Raw genomic sequence first — 16,115 nt, 5'->3', positions numbered from 1 at the left:
GAATGTGCTTCGTATGCCAAAGAAATTTTTCAAAGAAATCGACAAAGTAAGGTGGCGTTTCCTTTGAGCACAGGAAGAAGAGCTTACTGGTGGAAAGTGTAAAGTAAGCTGGACTAAGGTGTGCTCCCCTCTCGACAAGGGAGGGCTCGACATATTGGACCTCGAACGGTTTGGCCGTGCACTCCGGCAAAGATGGATGTGGCTGGCATGGAAACACCCGGACAGGCCATCGGTGGGCATGGAGGTCCCATGCTCAGAGACTGAAAAAACCTTCTTCAGCACAGTGACACCAGTGACACTTGGGAATGGCCGAACTGCAAGGTTCTGGACCTGCTCTTGGCTGGGAGCAGGTACCCTGAAGGTGTTGTTTCTGATGTTGTACAAACACTCTAAAATAGAGAACAGAACAGTTGCTGCTGCCCTGCAGGGAGACACCTGGATCATGGACCTGGCGCACGGGAAAACGGACCAGCTCGTCCGAGACTGTGTGGCAATGGCGAGGCTCATACGCTCAGCGGCAATCAGCCTCAGCCTGGACACACATGACGAGATTAGGTGGAACCTAGAAGCCAGCGGCTGCTACTCCGCTTCCGCTGCATACACATCGTAGTTCCAGGCGAACTACACCACCAGTTTGAGGCAGCTTATCTGGAGGATCTGGGCGTCGGGGAAGTTGAAGATCTTCTACTGGCTAATGCTACTTAATAGGCTATGCAGCAATGATAGGCTTCATCGTCAAGGATGGGCAAAATCCTATTTCTGCCAGTTTTGCTGCAGAAACCTCGAGACCGCTGACCACATCTTCTTGTCATGCCCGTTGACAAGGAGAATCTGGAGCACTTTGTCCACTTGGGCGGGCTGTGAGGCTCTGAAGCCAAATGATGACAGCGCCGCCCATGGAGCCGTTGATCAGGTCCTGAGGATTGTGGAGAACACCAAACCAGAGCACAGAAAGGGCATCAAGTCTGTCACAGTGCTGGCCTTGTGGGAGGTTTGGATGGAGCAGAATCAGTGCTCTTTCAGAAACAAGGAGGCCTCTGTCCAAGAGGTTCTGCAGGCGATACGACAGGGCATTGACCTTTGGTGTTCAGGCTGGTGCAACTTGTCTATTGCACCCGTTCGCAATGCCGCTAGAGAGGATCGGCTGATGGGCTGAGATTTAGAACAAGTTCCCCCCTTTTTATGTTTTTTTCCTGGCCTCTTGTTTTTTCCTTACTGATCTTAGGATCACCACCATGTATTCTTTTCCCCATTGCTTCCTACTATGATCAACATGAAAAGCCAACATCATTTTGGATCTTACAAAAAAATCACAAATGTTACCTGTTCTTTCTTAGGCACGTGCAAACATCATTGAAGTTCACTTTGTCCCGTTCAATCCAGTCGACAAGACGATGGCCATTGCATACATTGATTTTGGCGGCAATTGGTTCCGAGTCAGCAAAGGTGCTCCTAAGGAGGTTCTCCCTCTCATTTACTGAAGAAGTTCATTACTGTATATCATCAGTGCTGCCGATTGTAATCTAACAACATGGAACTTAATAATATATATACTTTTGCGAAATGGGACTTAATAATTTACAGTGACAAGTCATACTAACTCAAAACATCTGATCTGATGGTGGTCGTCTTACAAATCCTCAAACCTGTGCTAGAACAACAACAATATCGCCAAGAAGGCACAATGGGTCCTGGACAGCTTCGCCGAGAGGGGCCTCCGTTCACTATAGCAGTTGCTTACCAGGTAATCCTAGTAACATTTTTCACGTCAAAAAAATCCTAGTAACATTTTTTGGAAAAGAAGATTAAGACCCGCCTCTACAGCAATCGATGCATAGGGTCATCTTTATTTATTATTCAACATAGGTTAACAAGAACATTCATCAAGCCACCCGAGGCCACCACTCACACCTACAAAACACGATAATGTGGAGTGCTCTCACTCCTCATATCTAAAACTGGTGTCGTCGCTGATCCATCCACATAATGTATCGGAACCCACAGCCGGTGCAGCAGACTTATACACCACATGCACACGTTTTAGACGCCGCCATCATCATCGAACCGCTGACCCATCTTCAGAAGAGAAATCTGCATCATCCTTGCCAGTCCGTCCATCCGTCGACGCCACCAAGGCGCCCAATGGGGCCACCGTGTTGGGGAACATTGCATGGAAAACAAAAAAAATCTACGCACACGTAAGATCTATCCATGTAGATGTATAGCTACGAGAGAGGGAGAGCATCTACATACCTTTGTAGATCGCTAAGCGGAAGCGTTTATCAACGCGGTTGATGTAGTCGTACACCTTAACAATTTGTCTCGATCAAGTACTGAACGTATGGCACCTCCGCGTTCAGCACACGTTCAACTCGATGACGTCTGATTCGTCTCCAACGTATCTATAATTTTTTATTGTTCCAAGCTATTATATTATCTGTTTTGGATGTTTTATATGCATTAATATGCTATTTTATATTATTTTTGGGACTAACTTATTAACCCAGAGCTCGGTGCCAATTTTTGTTTTTTTCCTTGTTTTTGAGTTTTACAGAAAAGGAATATCAAATGGAGTCCAAATGGAATAAAACTGTCATGATTATTTTTTTTGGACAAGAAGACACACGTAGGACTTGGAGATGAAGTCAGAGGAGTCCCAAGGAGGCCACAAGCCTCAGGGGCGTGCCTCAGGGGGGGCGTGCCCTGAGGGATGGTGGGCCCCTCGGAGCTCCTCCAACCCTAATTCTTGGCCTATAAATTCCCAAATATGCCCAAACAACCAGAAGCATCCACCAAAATACTTTTTCACCGTCGTAACCTTCGGTACCCATGATATCCCATCTAGGGACCTTTTTCGGCACCCTGTCGGAGGGGGATTCGATCACGGAGGGCTTCTACATCAACTCTATTGCCCTTCCGATGAAGCGTGAGTAGTTTACCACAGACCTACGGGTCCATATATAGCTAGTAGCTAGATGGCTTCTTCTTTCTCTTTGATCCTCAATACTATGTTCTCCTTGATGTAATATTCTTTTGCGGTGTGTTTATCGAGATCCGATGAATTGTGGATTTATGAACAATTTATCTATGAATATTATTTGAATCTTCTCTGAATTCTTATATGCATGATTTGATATCTTTGTATTTCTCTTTGAATTATCGGTTTGGTTTGACCAACTAGATTGGTTCTTCTTGCAATGGAAGAGGTGCTTGGTTTTGGGTTCAATCTTGTGGTGATCTCACCCAGTGACAAAGTAGGGGTAGCGAGACACGTATTGTGTTGTTGCCATCAAGGGTAAAAAGATGGGGTTTTCATCATATTGCTTGAGTTTATCCCTCTACATCATGTCATCTTGCTTAAGGCGTTACTCTGTTCTTTTGAACTTAATACTCTCTCCGTTTTTATTTACTCCGCATATTAGAGTTGACTGAAGTCAAACTTCGTAAAGTTTGACCAAGTTTATATAAAAAAATATAAGCATTTACTATAACAAATCTATATGATGTGAAAGTACATTGAATAATAAATCTAATGATATTAATTTATTATTGTAAATATTAATATTTTTGTTTATAAACTTGGTCAAAGTTAATAAAGCTTGACTTTGACCAAAGCTAATATGCGAACTAAATAAAAACGGAGGGAGTACTTTATATGCATGCTGGATAGTGGTCAATGTGTGAAGTAATAGTAGTAGATGCAGAACAAGAGTCGGTCTAGTTGACACAGACGTGATGTCTATATTCATAATCATTGCCTTGGATATCGTCATAACTTTGCGCTTTTCTATCAATTGCTCGACAATAATTTGTTCACCCATCATATTATTTTCCTTCAAGAGAGAAGCCTCTGGTGAAACCTATGCCCTCCGTGTCTATTTTCCATCATATATTTTTAGACCTATAAACCAAAAAAACCAAAAATATCTCACTGCAATTTATTTATTTTTACTTCGTTTTACGTTTTAGTAATCTTTTATATCTGTCTCTATCAGATCTTACCTTTGCAAGTGACCATGAAGGGATTGACAACACCTTTATCGCGTCGGGTGCAAGTGTTTGATTGTTTGTGCAGGTGCATAGATTGGAGACTTGCATGTATCTCCTACTGGATTGATACCCTGGTTCTCAAAACTGAGGGAAATACTTATCTCTACTTTGCTGCATCACTGTTTCCTCTTAAAGGGAAAAACCAACGCAATCTCAAGAAGTAGCAGGAAGAATTTCTGGCGTCGTTGTCGGGGAGGTTCTGCATCAAGCCTACCAAGTACACATCATAAACGCGCATCTCTTACATTACATTATTTGCCATTTGCCTCTTGTTTTCCTCTCCCCCACTTTTAAAACTTTTTCAGAAAATACAAAAATATGTGTCTTCTTATTCGCATTTCTTTCGTTTGCCTTCATGTCTTACTTGGCTTGTTTGCTTGGTATAATTGTGTGTTTATTAAAAAATCAGAAACAAAAAGGTTTATGGATCCACTTATAGTTTTCTACTTAGATTATCTTTGATCCATATGTGCTTATGCTGAAACCCCAACTAGTTTAGTTGAGGGAAAATCTTTAAATGAGCATGCTCATTTTATGCGTCATCGTTTGTCTGAAAAAGGAAGACTCTTATGGAATCAGATAAATTGTTTGCTATGTTATGCTTGGAATCTTTGTGAACTTTGTGATTTTACTTGTCGCTCTAAGAACCCTAAAAAACACCTTCCCTACCTATGTGAGTTTAATGATAATGAAATCTTATCTATTTATGAAAATGGTGTTTATAGTTATTATGATATCGAACAAACTGAAGAATTTGTTATTTTTAAGGGTGCTCCACCTCCTACCTCTGTCTTCAGCTCTTCTCCATAAATGATGCTCCCAAGAGAGAAAACGACACCACAGTACCGCCATCGTCCGATCCAGATCCTAGGGTTTCCCCTAAAGCAGCACGAGTGGGTCGACAGTAGTTACGCGACGATGCCTTCATCAAGGTAACAATGCAGAACGCCGGCATCTCCTGCCATCGGCTTGGTTTTTATCGGCAACTATGTCTTCCCGACTCACAGCGCGGAACTAGACGGCGGATCTCGAGATCTGACCATTCAGCCTAAGGCCAACCACCCCTGACGAAGGAGATGGCCACCACCGCCAACGGCACCGGCCAGAGCAGATCTGACCGGAGGCGCTGCCGACCAGTCAACCATGGCCACATCCCTCCTGATCCGCCTCCCTGCGAAGCCACCAGAGCAGCGCGGAACCGCCGGGAAAGATGAAGACCGAAGGTAATGCTAGTAGCATACATTCTGAATTCTGAAGACTGGTGGATGTACACTGCATTCTGAATTCTGAAGCAGATTGCCTTGATGCCTGAGGTCAGGAGGTCCATGAGAAATCGAGGCACGGCGATGGCAGGCCATGGGTCTTCTGCGGCGTGCAGTGCTGCCGCTGTTCGACTCGCCGCAGCACGAATGATAGCGCCGACACCATCCGCAAGGCCCTGGATCTCGGCGTGTGCCTGAAGATGATCACCGGCAACCACCTGGCGATCGCCAGGGAGACCGGCCGGCAAGGCACCTCGGGATAGGGACCGACATGCACCCGTCGGCGGCGCTGTTCGGCCGCCGCGGCAGCGGCAGCGACAGCGACGGGGCGGCGGCGGTGCCGGTGGTCGGTGGAGGAGCTAGTCGGAGAACGCGGACCGGTTCGCGCGCGTGTTCCCGAAGCACAGGCACGAGATCGTGCGGCTCCTTCAGGCCAAGGGCCACGTGTGCGGGATGACGGACGACGGCGTTGAAGAAGGCCGACATCGGCATCGCGGTGTCGGAAGCGACGGACGCCGCCAGGGCCGCCTACGACATCGTGTTCACGTAGCCCGGCCTCGGCGTCATCGTCTGCGCCGTCCTCACCAGCCGCGCCATGTTCCAGCGCATGAGAAACTACACGGTGAGTTTGGCTCCACGATGCCATGACAACACTGCAAAAATTCAGTTCAGTTACTTGTGGTAGTTTCTACCTCGTCGATACAGATTAATGATGTGTGCATCATGGTGGTAAGAATGCAGCATATCAACGATGTATTATGGGATACGTAATATAATCTGGTGATAGAATTTGCACTAATCTGTGTCTGCTGTATGGTTGCAGGTTGGGTTTGTTCCTCTGGCATGGATATGGGAGTACTACTTCCCTCCATCCATGGCTCTCATCATAGCCATATTGAACGACCGTAATGTACCATTTCTGTGTTTCAAACCGTCTATCACCATTATCGATTGAGCTGTGATCAGGGATGATCATGGCGATATCGATACTGGTGATAGACGGTCAGCGGGTGGCTCTTGGCTAGCGTCATCTGGCTCTACAGCAAGGTTGCAAATAAGTAAACCAGCTCCACTAAGCATGAAGCAAAGTTGAGCATTCTTGCAAGTAAAGGCAACATAGTCCTGGTAGGCTGTAACAGTTGTCTCAAACAAATATTCGAGGCATGAAACAGAGTGACACGGATCGATAGTGCAAATAAGTGCCCCCTCCGTTCCAAATTATAAGATGTTCAAACCTAAATGTAAACTTAGTAATCAGAGTTAAAGCAGGTTAAAAACGTCCTGCTCCTGGCACCGCAAATTGCTTGTTCTGCGTTCTTTCCTTCGGGCTCAAGTGGCCGCCTGTGTCAGTTAACATTTGACATGACTCTCTGCAATTTTAAAAAAAGTGTCATAGCTCACACAAAGAAAGAAAAGGTATTGTTGCATATCGATCTAACAGGAGTATTGACCTAAAGCAGTTTCACTAGTGTTTGTCATGTGGATGTGTGACTATACCATCATTAGCCATTGACAGTGTTAAACAAAACTATTTTTAATTTACCGTTGGACATCCATCAGGGCTGTTCTGATCGCTTTAAATGGCTCAATGGAACCGGCCTCCAGCATATCGGCATATTCACCTGGTAGGGAGATCAGTTTAGATATGATTTCCACGTTTCTAACTCCCAATAAATCAGACAAGGAATAAACTTGGCGCCCTACCTTTGGCAGCATCATATGCCAGGCCAGTATTGTTCTGCTCTAAGATCTTGCTAAGAATGTCATCACCATCACGACCAGCACTTGAAGCATTGGTGTGAAATGGTATCTGCAGAATACTCTATCCATGTAACGATGCAAAAATGTGAGGAGTTAATTGAAAAGTAAAGAAATCCATACCTTCAAGACATTTTGAATAATCTGAACACCGCTCTTTTGGCCAACATTTACAGTGTCCAGCTTATCCAGGTCTTTTGCCGCATAAACCAGGGCAACACACCACCTATGTACATACAGAACACACTTTCAGCCATGATTTCCTGATATTTAATAACACAAACACTCGACGGCAGAGTTTCAGTATGGTACCTGGTACAATGCCCTCCTCAACTGCAGCTCTCGTGGCATTTAGCGCATGTGTCACTCGGTCTTTCTTCTCACCAATCTCCAGTTCATCCATTCCACCAATCTAAATGAAATATCCTATCAAAATACTGATCATGTTTACGTATTCAAAATGATAATAAGTTTTACCTTCATAGTAATAGCACAACAATACATTTCTGCCAATCCCGTGCTTTTCTCAGTTGCAGATCTCAGCTGTTAAAAATGAATTTCACAGAGATGATTATGTAACATAAAATGTTTCATCGAAACTTTAAATTGACAAAAACAAGATTGAACCTGCTTAGTTCTGTTCTCGATAGTATTATCATCAGCGGCTCCACCAAAGATTGTGCAGTCATCCTCAGATACTATGACCTACAGACACACATTTCATCACTTTGATTTAACCACATAAACAGCTCTTATCAACCTTGAACATAATGCAGATATACAATCTCCTATACAAGAATCAAATTAACAGTGTCCCTTCTATGTGTACAAAGAACGTTCCTCATGTAATTTGAATGGCACTATCCCTGCTAGTCTACAAAAGTATAATATTCAGTGCCAACAAAATTAAACCTTCTTCACAAGAAACTAGGATGGAAAATTTTAATTTCACAAGTTTATACTTTCCAATAAGGTTCTTTGTTGTGCTATTGGATGGTTTGATTGCTAAGATCCAAACCAAAACATACAGTTCACCACCAGTAAAAACGACTTACCTTCTTACAAGTGCCAAGTGTGTGAGGCAAAAGGTTCATTCCATTTTCTTCAGTAAAGATCTGATCCCAGCAAGGTGCAAAATTTAATATAATCTGATAATTTGGAAATAGAATAAATAAAAAAGGTATTGGGTGTTGACATACTTGCCCGCCTGTAACGATAGCAAGTAAATTGAGTTCCATGTTCTCTCCATGACCAGGAACTTTGACCGCGCAGACCTAAATTTTGTATCCAGTGAAATTAAGAAATTATGTACACGGTTAGATATGACCAGACCTGTGCCAGTGCGGTAACTCCTGATTTTTTACTGAGATAAATGCCTAACAAATAAAAATGACTTAACAGCTGCAGCTTGAGGAAGTCATTTCCAAAAAATTTACTGCTGTAAAAGTAGCTTTTAGTCAGGTTCATGCACTAGCCACTATTGCCAACTAGCTTCCACACCTTAGTAGGCCTGTAGTACAAGTTTGTGGGTCCTATAAATAGAGGGGCACCCTCATATGTAGGGAGGGGGGTTTTGAGTTTGGATGTTTTGTTTATAAAACCCAAGACTGGGTGTTATTCTGCTGAGCACTAAATCAGGAAAGTATTAGCTCTTGTAGGTGGCTTGAAGAGCCTATTCTTCAATCCATTTAGAATCCTTGAGGTTCTTACTTGTGGTTCCTCTTAGGTTCACAAGTTTTATGGTTTAGGGTTGTGACGTTGTGTCCTTATAACCCAAACTGGCTATCGTATCACTATATTGCTACTATTTTAGCTAACTACTTTTTGCTGTTGTTCTTGAGTTCATGCTTGTATATTTGCTATTACCATGAAAAATCTCCATATAATCGCGCATCATTTGGTAATCAGTGCTCAAGGTTGATCACGGTACTATTTCTCCCCTTTGCTGATTTGATTCTCTGGGAAGCTGCCATGGGTCCAGGAGGTCCAGCGGTGTTCCTGTTGAACATCTGAAGGAGGAGGAGGTGCCACTGCCTGTTTATGATCCAAGCTTGTCTGCAACCTTTGTTCAAGGGTTGGAGTATGTGCTGAACCAAGTGGAGAAGCGCATAACAGCTTTGCAGACTAAACTTGGTAGAGAACTCAACTCCCTAACCAATGCTGTTCTTCAATTGACACCGACGTCATGGTCACGAGGTGGAGTTGCTGCAAGGGGTGGGCATCGACAACTCCCTGGACAGCAGGGTCACCAGTTGGAGGAGGGCCCTGGAGATAATGGAGGAGAGCCATCCGACGGTGCTGAGAGCTTCTACCAGCAACCGCCAAGACGTGCCCATCATGACTGCGGAGGTGCTGCAAATGGAGGCTATGCCATGAGAGGAGTTCATGGGCGTACTCATCGTGACCATGACGATGCTGGTATTGGTAAACTCAAACCTACCATACCATCATCCAATGGAAAAGCTGAGCCCCATGACTATAAGGAGTGGGAGATACGCGTGGACCAAATCTTTGATAGCCACCGCTAGACAGAGGAGAAAAAGGTGCGAACTGCATCAATTGAGTTCACCTGTTATACTATAATTTGGTGAAACCAATTGAGCCGTGCTGGAGGACGCCCGCAAACATGGACGCAACTAGAGAACATCATGAGAAGGTGCTTTGTTCCGGAGCACTTCACTAGGACCTTGTAGACTCGACTGCAGCAATTGCATCAAGGTACTTCTAGTGTTGATAAATATTATAGAGATGGAAATCTTGATGATAAGAACAGGAGTAGAGGAGCCGGAGGAAGCGACCGTGGCCAGATTTTTTCCCATACGATTCCCAAAATGGGACCAGGTTCCACTATAAAAAAGGATAACGGAACAGAGCGTCGGACCAGCATCCATGTGCAAAAAAGAAAAATAACAAAGTTCAAAGTTAAGCTGCCGCATGCACCACTAACACCATGGCCAGATTTAGTTATGGACTCAATGAAGATCTAGAAGAAAGGGCAGACGTGGTTCCTTGTCAAAATCTACAGGAACTTGTGCATCATGCTGTCCGAGCAGAGTAACAACTCAAGAAGCTAGCTCTGGTCAGATCAATACATCAAGTCAGTGGAAGCATACCGTTCAGCAGGAAGGAGATGGGAACAGGGGTGCAAAGTTATTTTCTATAGGCAAGACAATCACCAAAGAGGCAACTCCATACAAAGTTGAACCTTCAAATGCTTCCAATTTTCGCACCAGAATGTCATAAATACAAAGAAAGAGGGCATGTCCAGAAGAAATGTCCAAATGCGAGGAAGGTGTTGTTTACGAAATATACATGTTTTCCAGTGGGTAATTACGTGGATAAGGTGCTGTGTGATGTGGATTTAATACTGACCTTCATGCCTTTAAAATATTTTTCAACGAGCATAGTTTTTATTGCTTCAGCATCTACATCTTCTGCAAGAATAAGCAGAGGCCTTCCTTCCTGTTTAAGCAGAAATATAAAACATTAGTTTTATTAGAGTTAGAGGAAACCATGGCAATCCATGATGACAATGAAAATACCGTGATAGCAAGTTCCAACACTTTGATGGCTTGAACATTGGATACCATCTTATCATGTATGAAGATTAAGGGATCATCTAGTTCCTGTAACAAAAAAAAACATAAATATAGAACCAAGAATTTAAAACTTAAACAGCAGAACACTAAGAAGAAACTAAAAACAATACTTACACATGTTTTGTTCTTTTGGTTGGTAATAAAGTGTCGAGTGAAGTAGCCTCTCTTAAGCTTTATGCATTTCACAACTTGAAGCTCGCTGCATCGAGTGCTACCATCCTATCAAATGTTCCACAAACTACTTAGAAAGACACAGGATGAATAAATAGATACTCTGAAAGAGTTTGATAATATGGGCCCAGTTGAGTGCATACAAGGCCAACATAGAGCAGAAACTGTGTAATGACCGTAAGCACAATATTTGAATCTTTGACTTACCACAATGGTGATAACTTCCTCCTTATCAACCATCACAATAGCCTTTGCAATGAGCTCGCCAAGTTCTTTCTCCCCATTAGCTGATATAGTACCCACCTTCGAAAGAGGGCAATGGATAAATTGTAGTGTGTCTCCAGAAGAAAAGAAAAGGTACAGAAGGTGACTAGTTGCAAATTAAGAGGTACCTGTGCTATTTCCTGGAAAGTGTTTATCATTCGGGCCATGCTCTTCAAGTTTCTCACGACATCATCAACTGCCATGCAGATACCATCTCTCAAATCAATTCCATTCACTCCAGATGCCATAAGCTTGCAACCTTGATCAAATATTTCCTTCGTTAAAACACGGAGACAGGTTGTACCTGGAAAGGTTCAAAGATCAGCCCAGGGCCCTTAAATGAGACAAAAAGGTGCATATATTTTCTAGCTCACAGTAAAGAACAGTACTAACTCCTAACGAAGTGGTGTCAGCAGGAAATAAAAAGAACTGGTATCTAATTTACACAGAAATCAATCAAAACTCGGTAAACTAGAAGCTTTTAATTTGTAACAGGTCATACCATTCCAAGCAGTACCATTGGTCACCTTAGTAATCTGCTGGGGCATGTCAAGACGCCAAGAGGAAGCAGCGTCAGCTCTTCCAGGTGCCTGCATTTGTTTCACTGCTCCATTATCACACTCAGGCCGCCTCCATGGTTTATCGAGGTTTCGTCGGTTATCACATTCAGGCCGCCACCTTCGTATGTCAAGGTTTGGTCGATTATCACACTCGGGCCGCCGCCTTAGTTTGTCGAGGTTTGGTCGGTTGAGTGCATTAACTTTAGGCGGCTGATGTCGAAGAAGTGGTGGGTAGGTGCCCTCCAAAGTGAAAAACCACATTAGGTCCTCGAAGTAAGCACGCCCAACACCGTTCTGCCCAAACTTGTTGCTGTGGGAGTTGAGGAATGGAACAAACTTCTCCTTTGTTACTTCCGTCTCTCCATGTCCAGTCAGGAGTACCCTGTGGTACTCAAACGGCTTTTGGAGCACTCCTGACAAGAAGACAGGTTTGCATTTGTAAATTTCGTCATCGCCAAGCATCCAAAAATCAGGACCCATGATCATCATAGCAAGCACCGGCTTGCCCTTATCAAGCAATTCCACGACCTGATCAAATGCAATCGTGTCGCCTAGATAGGTGCAGCTTTTCATTGCAAGGCGAGTAGTGCCTTTCCAGTCAGAGCTTGTGGCTTCGACACCATACTCTCGAAAGATATAGCTAGCTGTCAAGGACATGTGCAGAGAGTCCTTGTTCTGACAGAACAATGTCATATCAATTCCATCCAAAGCAAGATAATCTTCCACCATCGACTTGGGAAATAAACAGATGTCGCATGGAATGCCCTTGTCCGCAAATATGCGATGGATCTCCATTTGACCCTCTTTTGTAAAACTGCAGAATACGCAGGTTGGATCCGGGCCTTGGTCCACAGCTTCAGGCACAATGTTACGGTCCTTGTATAGCAAAGTATGCCATGACTTCTCCACGGACCGGCCAATCTTCTCAAAGTTGACATCGCTCTTATCATCCCTGAAACAGACAAAAAGTTCAGCATTTATGGCAAGCTGGTCTTTTTACATCAATCACAGAAATAGATGTATCCAAAATAGAAACTGCCATCTGGCAATCAATAATCACGAGAACAACATACTGTTTTATCTATTGCAGTTCATCAATAGATATCTTAAGATGAAGAAACAAATATTACTTTTCATCTATTGCAGTTCATCAACTCTATGTATGAGAAACCAAATACTCCAGGTCAAACCTGTTTGTCTTAATTTTCTTTTGTAATCAACTTTCATACTGTACAAGGACATCGACTATCCTCATGTGCATCAATCAACTTGCAAAGGAATATACTGCATTTCTAGCAAACCAAAGAGCAGAATTTTATTTGTTGATGCAAAATTTAATAATACTGCTCCCAACACAGTTAATGAAGAGTATTCGTTAATGATTGAAGAAAAATACAATAACAGGCATATAACTGAACCTACATATCTGAAGTCTGACAGCGATGGCCCAGTCTGAATTCCCAAAATTCCCTCCAAAACCCCTGCAGGCCGCGACCCAAAAACCCTCAACCCGGGGGTCGAGGGTGACGCGACGGGGACGGGAAGGGCGACGGCCGACGGCAGACGGGGACAGCGAGGCCCTAAACTTCGACTATCTGACAGCGCGCCCAGCCCGATTCCCCAAATTTCCTGAAGTTCAAACCCCCTCTAACCCCAAAGCTTCGAACCGGGCGTCACTTACATTGTGGCGGGGTGCCTGTCGGGGACGTCGAAGGGGGCGAAGAGGAGCAGGAAGGGGGCGACGGGGCCGAAGCGGAGGAAGGCGTCGGGGACGGCGAGGCGGCGCCGGCGAGCGACGGCGAGCGGCGCGAGGTGCCCGACGATGGCGCGGGGATGCTGCGAGGCTACGAGGGCTGGAGGCGTGCGACCGGCGATGAAGACGGGGAGGCCACGTCGCGCCGGCGAGCTAAGAGGGAGGGAAGCGGGGGCGGAGGGACGGCAGCGCGTTCCGTACAGCTACCTCTAGGGCTTGCAGTCCATTTGGAATGCGGGGCGTGCGTGCGGGCTGAGCGCGAGAGGTGGAGCGAAGTGGAGGTTTTTCGTTTCGGCCGTGTGCGCGCTTGTGTTTTGGTCCGTTCCGTGAACCGCGCCGCGTGTCTTGTGTTTTGGTCCCAGGGCCCGGCCCTCTGCCAGAGTAGAGCGAGAGGGGCGACGCCGCGAGCCGGCGCCGGTATCTCCAAGGCTCTCAGCCTAGTGCTGGCTGACCCAGTTACCAAGAGGGCCAAGGTGAGGGAGCAATGAACACTCAGCGGAGCAACCAAATCTAATGTGTACTTTCTCCGGCAACCAAAGAAACTTTGATATTGGTTGTAATAAGGGACTCCAACCGGCCGATCCATTTCGACTGTCTCGTCCGTCTGGATCCCCGCGGACAAAAAACATGGCTCAATACACCAAGAGCCATCCAGGTCCGTCGGTGTCTCACTCCGAAGGGATCATGGCGGCTAGCTCGGATGAGATCCTCTCCGCACTTGGCTACCCAGTGTTTACCGTAGGCACGATAACTGGTACATCAGTGGTGCGTCCTTCCCGGTCCTTTCGTTTTTTATACAATAACATCATATGTTCATCATCGTCCAAAAATCGTCTGACGATGAGAGTGATGTTGTGGTTGCTACATTGATCATCAGTGAGCACATTTCGAGGCAGCGACCATTGTTTAGGGGATCGATACAGAGCCATGCTCCTGGGTTGAATCATAACAAAGAAAACGTCTAGATCCTAATCTTTAACGATTATTTTCATCGCCCGGACCCACTATTCAAGGCCAAGTATTTCCAAGGACGCTTCCGGATGGCGAGACCACTGTTCAACCATATTCGGGAGGGAGTGATGGGTTATGATGATTACTTCAAATGCAAGTACGATGCCCTTGGAAAGGTTAGCTTCTCCTCTTATCAGAAATGTGTTGCAGCTGGTCGGATGCTTGCATACGGAGTTCCCGGTGATCTAGTTGGTGAGTACATACGCATGAGTGAGTCCACATGCCATGAGTCATTATACAGGTTATGCAAAGCTATGTTAGAGTGTTTGGCCCAGAGTACTTGAGAAAACCAAATGTTAACGATACAGCCCGGTTGTTATCGACCAATGAATCAAGAGGCTTTACGGGGATGCTAGTAAGCATTGATTATACACACTGGGAATGAAAGAACTGTCAATTTGCTTGGCAGGGGCAATATAGTAAGAGATATGTTGATGGTTGCATGGTCATACTTGAAGCTGTGGTATCACGAGATCTTTGGATTTGGCACTCTTTTTTGGCATGGTGGTTCTCACAATGACATCAACATGCTTCAGTGCTCTCCAGGGTTCTCGAGACTTTCAAAAGGTAATTCCCTAGAGGTCAACTATGAGACCAATGGCCACCAATACAATAAGTGATAATGCGTAGCTGATGGTATCTATCCTTGGTCGTCTATGTTGTGAAGATAATCTCCGATCCCCAAGTAGAGAAGAGGATTAGGTTTACCAAAGAACAAGAGAGTGTTAGGAAGGATGTGGAGCGTGCTTTTGGTGTGCTCCAATCTCGATGGGCTATTGTGCGGCACTCTGCTAGAACATGGAGCTCAGAGACTATGTGGGAGGTGATGACTGCTTGTGTGATTATGCATAACATGATCGTAGAGGATGAGCGTGATGACAACATCTATGACCATGGGTGGCATTACCATGGTGAAAACCTTGAGCTTGAGAGTGGGGCGGCAAATTTTGCACAGTTCATCCAATTTCATCATGAAATGTGTGATCCGGTAACTCACATTCAACTTTAAGATGATTTGGTTGAGCATATGTGGACTCATAAAAAACCAATAGTTGTATATGTTATATTTTTTCAATGTATTTGCTATAATTTTAAATTCATTTGTTTGTAAACGATGTGATTTTATATATTTGGTTGTAACTATGTGACTTATTTATCTAATAATGTGCAATGTTTCATTCATTTGTTTGGTTGGTTGTAAAAATGTATAGAATGTCCAAATGGACAACTTAAGAAAAAAACGGATGAGTGGGTCGCCTTGTTGGGTGTTACAGACAACGGACGGATGCATGTCCATTTTCCACCCAAACAAACAACAAGTGGACAAAATCTGTATCCATTTGGGTCGGGCCGGTTAGAGTCGCCCTGATATCTTATATTATGGGACGGAAAGAGTATGTGCAAACAAGTTCTTTTTTAACTAGTCGATTGGCCCATTGTTCGGGGGGGGGGAGGGTATATTAAATCAAAATAGAGCTATCAACCGGACAACAATAGGCACAGTGCCAGGGCCAGACAGCCATGCGACCCTTCCTTCTACCCAAGCTAGCTTCCGGACCAGTTGGTCATCCGAGGTTGGCCCTATGACGAGGTTTGTAAGCTCTGCCTCACTGTTATAACGCCCCGAGACCAATGTGCCAGGTGTCCTCCAGTTATTTGCTGTTGTTGTCTTGTCATTGCTTGCATG

General features: G+C 44.7%; 1 protein-coding gene and 1 pseudogene across 2 annotated transcripts; one reads left to right on the top strand and one right to left on the bottom strand.

Moving 5' to 3' along the window:
• The window catches only part of LOC147976497 (ATPase 10, plasma membrane-type-like), a 155,100-nt pseudogene extending 148,833 nt beyond the window's left edge, over positions 1-6,267 (top strand).
• LOC147976496 (chaperonin CPN60-1, mitochondrial-like) lies at positions 6,265-13,658 on the bottom strand. 2 transcript variants are annotated; one of them, XM_087518831.1, is made up of 16 exons: positions 13,346-13,658; positions 11,607-12,616; positions 11,233-11,408; positions 11,048-11,143; positions 10,784-10,888; positions 10,613-10,696; positions 10,443-10,532; positions 8,270-8,344; positions 8,126-8,185; positions 7,698-7,775; positions 7,548-7,613; positions 7,377-7,482; positions 7,194-7,291; positions 7,017-7,122; positions 6,856-6,934; positions 6,265-6,682 (listed from the first exon to the last, which is right to left on the bottom strand). In XM_087518831.1, coding segments are annotated over exons 1-16 (2,331 nt in total). In that variant the 5' UTR covers positions 13,348-13,658; the 3' UTR covers positions 6,265-6,582. The 2 variants fall into 2 exon arrangements, with proteins under 2 accessions (XP_087374957.1, XP_087374956.1); XM_087518830.1 differs by lacking the exons at positions 6,265-6,682; positions 6,856-6,934 and having other exon boundaries at positions 7,021-7,122; positions 7,194-7,296; positions 7,383-7,482.
• Between the last annotated feature and the right edge of the window lie 2,457 nt (positions 13,659-16,115).

The sequence above is a fragment of the Triticum urartu genome, chromosome 4A, assembly GCF_056163025.1.
Source record: "Triticum urartu cultivar PI428250 chromosome 4A, HENAU_Tu73, whole genome shotgun sequence".
NCBI classification, from domain to species: Eukaryota; Viridiplantae; Streptophyta; class Magnoliopsida; order Poales; family Poaceae; genus Triticum; species Triticum urartu.
The sequence above is the reverse complement of the archived record's forward strand: the minus strand, read 5'-3'. Positions and strand labels throughout refer to the sequence as shown.